Source organism: Palaemon carinicauda, chromosome 19 (genome assembly GCF_036898095.1).
Source record: "Palaemon carinicauda isolate YSFRI2023 chromosome 19, ASM3689809v2, whole genome shotgun sequence".
Classification (NCBI taxonomy): Eukaryota; Metazoa; Arthropoda; class Malacostraca; order Decapoda; family Palaemonidae; genus Palaemon; species Palaemon carinicauda.
In genome coordinates, this window is record NC_090743.1 from 26,296,520 (window position 1) to 26,302,914 (window position 6,395).

Sequence of the window (6,395 nt, forward strand, 5' to 3'; positions counted from 1 at the left end):
GTGAAACATTTTCCTATCAAGTAGAAAGTTGAAAGTTGGACATTAATTTTGCAAGTGTAAAACTACTCTTTTGGTTAGAAAACCTCATAAAATTCAGTAAAATAACTGAAAGGAATTACAGTACTGCTTCATGTAAGCAGCTTCTTAGGATAGCTTTGGCATTTCTAAGTTTCCTACCAATTATTGAAGTACTCCATGTAATAAAGAAGAAATGTTAATCTAAGATTCTCAATGATGTTAGCTATACTTTGCAGAAGAAGCAGACCAATAATGTTACAACTATTAAAAATTATGCCTTACTAATAAACGGTCGTGGTGGATGAAAATACCTACCCTCTATGCTACCTCGACTATGTTGAAATAAAGATTTCTCATTTGATAGTGAGATTTAATATTTATATGATGAGAGAATTAAACTACACAGTTTCATGTAGCTAGTTAAATTAAAAGGTTAGTTATCATAAAGCATGTAAGTTAACATTCTACACTTGCATACAGTATTAGTAATGAAAGTAAATAAGGTGTTCTGTGCCCAAGGCAGTGGTTTTATTTTTGTCCCCAACTTCCCCTTTATGATAAAATTACTGCATGTACTTTTTACTTGGTTATTTAAACAGACTACCCACATATGGTCTGAATATTTTGCAATACATTATAAAACTTTGGGTTCTCATTAATATTTTTTGTCTCTTTCAGGGTAGAGCACCTGGTCTTTTACCAGGGGAGGAGTTGACAATGGTTGCTGTCAAAGTACTCAAGGAGGAAGCATCTGAAGACATGCTGGGCGATTTTGAAAGAGAAGCTTGTATTCTTGCAGAATTTGATCATCCAAACATTGTCAGACTACTTGGTGTCTGTGCTGTTGGAAGGCCCATGTGCCTTCTTTTTGAATACATGGGTCGTGGGGATCTAAATGAGTTTTTAAGGTCATGTTCTCCAACAAATTACATTGTGAGGTCATCTAATGGGGATACATTTAGTGACACAAAACTTAATTATAAGGATATGTTGTGGGTTGCAACACAAATTGCTGATGGAATGGTCTATTTGTCTGATCGTAAATTTGTGCATCGTGACCTTGCAACGCGAAATTGTTTAATTGGAGAGGACATGACAGTAAAGATTGCAGACTTTGGGTTATCACAGAAGATTTATATTGCTGATTACTACCGTGGTGATGACAGTGATGCAATACCCATTAGGTGGATGCCCCTGGAGAGCATTTTATATAATAAATACACAGTAGAAAGTGATGTGTGGGCATTTGGGGTTTGTTTATGGGAAATATTTTCTTTTGCATTACAGCCTTATTATGGAATGACTCATGAAGAGGTAGTATGTTTTTTGAAGGAAGGTGGTATCCTATCAAGCCCAGAACACTGTCCACCAGATGCTTTTGCAATTATGACATGGTGTTGGCAGCGTCGTCCGCATGATAGACCCTCATTCCTCATAATACATAAGGCATTAACAGACTTATCTGCTGGGCGTCCAGTGAGTGTTCCATTTCCACCTCCTAGTTCTGCCATGTCAAGCTCAGCTCCTGCCACCCCCCGCCCATGCTCCTGTGCGCCAGAACCTAGCGTTCAGCAAGTATGAAAAGCACATTAATTGAAATCTTATTGTATATAGGTAGATTGTATAGTGAAGTGAATCTCATTAAGCGATTTTAAAATTTGATGACACTAGTTATTAAATATGGGCCAGTATTTATATGGATTTCAACCAATATTAGTTTTAAAGTATTTTTAGAATTTAGTTACTTTTTTTACATACATTGTAATTTAATTTCATTTATATTTGATGAAAGAAGATTATGTTACTTTACAGTAATAATGTGTAATGACATTCACTGTTTTGTGAAAGCACAAAATGTTATTTTCATTATAAAATAAATTTTTGAACATACTTACCTGGTAGTTATGTATAAAGCTTACGTCACTGACGTCACGACAGAAAAATTAAAAAAACTCGTGCCAATCGCTGATTGGATAGCCAGGTGTATCACCTGTGCGCCCCTAGGGAGGTATCTAGAAACCATCCCATGGATATCCATATTTTCCATGCTTCTAGTCTCTAGAGGGGAGGAGGGGGGATATTTAATTATACATAACTACTAGGTAAGTATGTTCAAAACTTTATTTTATAATGAAAATAACATTTTTAAACATAAGACTTACCTGGTAGTTATGTATATAGCTGATTAACACCTTTGGTGGAGGGTTAGAGACTGCCGATATAGATGGAATTTTACTTAAGCGTTAAAAAACAAACTTAAGGGTTTGTACCTGATAAGGAAGTCGACTTCAATGAATCTTTCATTATGTCCACTTTCCTTATGAGATCCAGCAATCCACCCAGGGGGCTGAAGACCTCTAGGAGTTGTCAAAACGGTCTAAAAAACTCTATGTGACAGTACCTCTTCCAATAACCTTGTTCTGGGCATTCTCAAGGAACAAATAGAACATCTGACTAAAATCAATGATTGTGGGCGACTGTCGCAATCGCCACAACAAGCATAAAAATATAAGAGTTCCATGAGAAGAAAAGGTATTAGGATATGGGAACTTAGTGGAGGGTTCCTCCCCCACTACTGCACCCGCTGTCACGAATGGTCCCAGAGAGTATCCGTCCTCATAAAGAGTCTGGACATGATTCAAAAAGTGTGAAGTGAAAACAGATTTACTCTTCCAAAAGGTTGTGTCCAAAAAGCTCTTGTCACAATCCATTCTGCTTGAAGGCCACTGAAGTTGTTACAGCACTAACTTAATGTTTCTTGACCTAAAAAATTAGAGACAAGTCTCACTGTAAATCGCACTAGCCTCTCCTATAAGAGTCTGACGAAAAATGAAAGGACATTCTTGACATCTGTAACGAGGGCTACTTAATCGAGCCCCAAAGAGCTTCGACTTGCTCGTAACTCTTCCTTCTGCCCAGGAAGAACTACAGGGTTCTTACTGGACACAGGACTCCCTCCAACCCTTCTCTAACCATATCCGAAAGTCGCAAACTCAAAAGCCTTGGATTAAGGTTGAAAAGGGTGGTCATTCTCAGTGAGAAAGCCTAACTGCAATGAACAGATAGCTTCGTTATCTCGAAAGCCAACATTTTACAAAACGCATGAATCCACTGATACTTTTAGTTGTCGTGGGACTAACAAGACAAGAATTCATCATGAGGTCCTAAAAATGAAGAAGAAATGCAAGTGGACAAGCTTGTCACTCATAAGGAACTTTAGGATTATATCCAGACTCCAAACTGGCGAGTCCTTGTTGATTAGATGTTTCAAACAATTTGAGAAGTTCCTGTAGGACTATATCAAACGAAAGGCAAGATACTGTGCCTGACTACAGTCGTAAACACACTCCTGCATTCTTTGATGGAAGAAGATGCACAATTGCGTTTCCTTCGAAGTGACAACAGTAAAACAGCAACTAAGCTGTAGAGATACTGGAAGAGAAAACAGGGTTGATTCTGAACCATTCTCTAAAACCTCCCATATGGATTGACAAATCCTGGAGGTAGAAGTCTTTAAAGCTCTTATAAAAAGTACTTTTCTAAGGGAGGAGTCTGAGAAAAATTACACTAAAAGGAAGACTCCTAGGAGAGTTTACTATCCACTCCAGAATCTCTGTGAAAAATTCTATATAAGGACGACTTGAAGTAGGCCACAGATTCTTGTAGACTTCTCGATGGAGGGTCCATTATCCAGCTGAGATAGTCTGCCAAACTTCTTTTCCCCCTGAATGAACGTTACAGAAGGATACATTCTTCTCCTTGCCCAGAGAAAAGACTCCTCGCTGTCCCGTAAAGGGACTCGAGTGAGTTCCGCCCTGCTTGGCAAAGAAAACAAATGCTGTGGTAAATCGGCATTGACTTGCCAACAGCCTAGTGTTGCTTCCACCTCAAAGTCGAGGTAACGGAACACAACACAAGGCTTAAGGTCCTTTGTTCCAAAAGGAGGGGGGGAACTCCTGGAGGACGCCTGATTCTTGGTTGGAACCTACTGGAATAGACTGGATCGTTCCACCACTGAAGGCATCTTATGGCATCCGAAAAAGATGCATAAGGACTCAAGATCTTCTTGTCCCAAAATGATTGAGGATGAAAAGGAGCGGACGAAGAAATATCACAAAAGGATAAAACAACTTCTAGCTTCCGACTGGCCGGGAAACGAGCCCCGGTCCAGGAAAACTAGGATGAACAGAGATAATCAAGGATCTCAAAGAAAGATTCAAGATGGCTTGCACTGTTCTAAGGTGAGATGTTAAGACGTCGAACGTGTAAGACGTGGCGCCTGGAAGAGTGGCGCCAAACGTCCTGAAAGGCGTGGTGCCGAGCAGGCAACAGAGCATGATGCCGAACCTCTATAAGACGTGGCGCTGAAAGGCCTGTAAGACGTGGCACCGATCGTCCTGGAAAATGAGGCGCCAATCGTCCTGTAAGACGTGGCGCCGAGCGTCCTGAAAGACGTGGCGCCGAACGTCCTGAAAGACGTGGCGCCGAATGTCCTGAAAGACGTGGCGCCGAACGTCCTGAAAGACGTGGCGCCGAACGTCCTGAAAGACGTGGCACCGAACTTCCTGACAGACGTGACGCCGAGCGTCTTGTAAGATGTGGCGCCGAGTGTCTTGAAAGACGAGGCGCCGAACGTCCTGAAAGACTAGGCGCCGAGCGATCTAACAAAATGATCTACATTATGCTGCTCGGCGCGTACGGTTTAAAGAGTTCCATTCAGAGGGTTCTCATGGCTGACTGGCGCTCTGGGACAGAAAACCGTGTTTATATAGGTTATAGTATTGCTATTATCAGAATATGTGATGCAATACAAGACTCAAACAGCAGTGTTAGTATGAGACTATCCCATGCAAGGGCGAGGGTTCTGGCAACGACAACCGGAACGCTCGCGAATAAAAAAAAACACTCGCGATTCAGACGCTCGGAACCATGTCGATCGCGTCTAGAACGGTCGATCATCGAACAAGAGAAACTAAGAAGTTGCACTAAGTTATAAACATCATGTCAAACTCTTACAGCAGTGTTAGTAGCTAGCCTTGCTGGATGTCAGGCGTAGCGCCGCTCGATGTCCAACGCTCTGTTGTTCGGCGTCACGTTTAGCTTAACGCGAGGCGTCACGCTCAGCCGACTGGCGCGCGCCACCATGCTCAGTTGCCTGGCGCGCGCCACTATGCTCAGCTGCCTGGCCCGCGCTATCACGCTCAGCCTCCTGGTGCACTCCATCACGCTCAGTCTGCCTGGCGCTTGTCGCTCGCCTGGAAGGACGACGCTCGCGCTTGGCCACTTGATGTTAGAAAACACTTAAACCTCGCCTTACCTACGGCGAGGGCGAGCGTTCCAGGAATCGTCAACAGGAACTCTCGAGGGGACTTCTGTTCGGGTCTTACAAGATGCTCGGCGCCAGGCTAATGCCTCTCCCTTCCTTTAGCCGATCGACTTTACTTCTCCCCTGGGTCCGGGAGCTTGAAAGAGGTCTAAGGCTAGGATAACGACAGGTCCGAACAGAAGCACCCTCCACTGTATTGAATAAAATTCACTGCACTAATTTAGCATTAAAAACTTGCATTTTTAAACTCTTTGGCTTGAATGAAAATGCAATTGGTATTGAATCCTATATAAAATATTAGGTGAAAAGATATAGGAATAAAGAATATATATATATATATATATATATATATATATATATATATATATATATATATATATATATATATATATATATATATATATATATGTGTGTGTGTGTGTGTGTAAACAACCCTTAATTCTTAAAGATTCCCAAAAATAATGATTTGTTACGCTAAAAATGAACAGATATAGCGATCACGTATGTATAAGTAAAGAACTCTTAATTAAAAGGGTTCCAAAAATAGCGGTTTATTTCACTTTTAATTGGAATATAAACGTGTATATATGAAAAATACTGGCATCCCAACAAAAAAAAATATCGAAGAATTGTTGGAACTGAATCGATTCTCATGAGACTGCGCAGCGTAAAAATTAACAATACGCTATTCTATTAATCTTAAAAAATAGATCAGTGATTAAAAGAATGAATACTAAAAACACAAAAATTCTCTTAAAAATAATACTGTATAGTCTTTTATATTACAAGTAAAATACTTATTAAAAGTAAGAATTTCTTTCATTCTTTACGAGTGCAAAGAAAAGAATAACAACATACTACGTAGCACTATGTAGCTACGTCACACGATTGTGACGCAATAGCTTACGTCACACGATTGTGACGCAATAGCTTACGTCACACGAGTGTGACGTCATAGATTTGCGGAAACGATGTACGCCATCATGTTTCAAAGTGTGTTTACGTTAGTTTACGGTAGGAAGAAAGAACTCCCAACCTACCTGTGCAAAGT

At 40.6% G+C, this 6,395-nt stretch overlaps 1 protein-coding gene across 2 annotated transcripts in view; it reads left to right on the top strand.

Moving 5' to 3' along the window:
• LOC137658532 (tyrosine-protein kinase transmembrane receptor Ror2-like) overlaps positions 1 to 1,957 on the top strand; it is a 59,242-nt gene extending 57,285 nt beyond the window's left edge. For both annotated transcript variants that reach the window (XM_068393333.1, XM_068393332.1), the window contains one exon: positions 697 to 1,957. In XM_068393333.1, coding sequence (XP_068249434.1) covers positions 697 to 1,599 — 903 coding nt within the window. In that variant the 3' untranslated portion in view covers positions 1,600 to 1,957. The remainder of the gene's footprint in view (positions 1 to 696) is intronic.
• Positions 1,958 to 6,395: the final 4,438 nt, after the last annotated feature.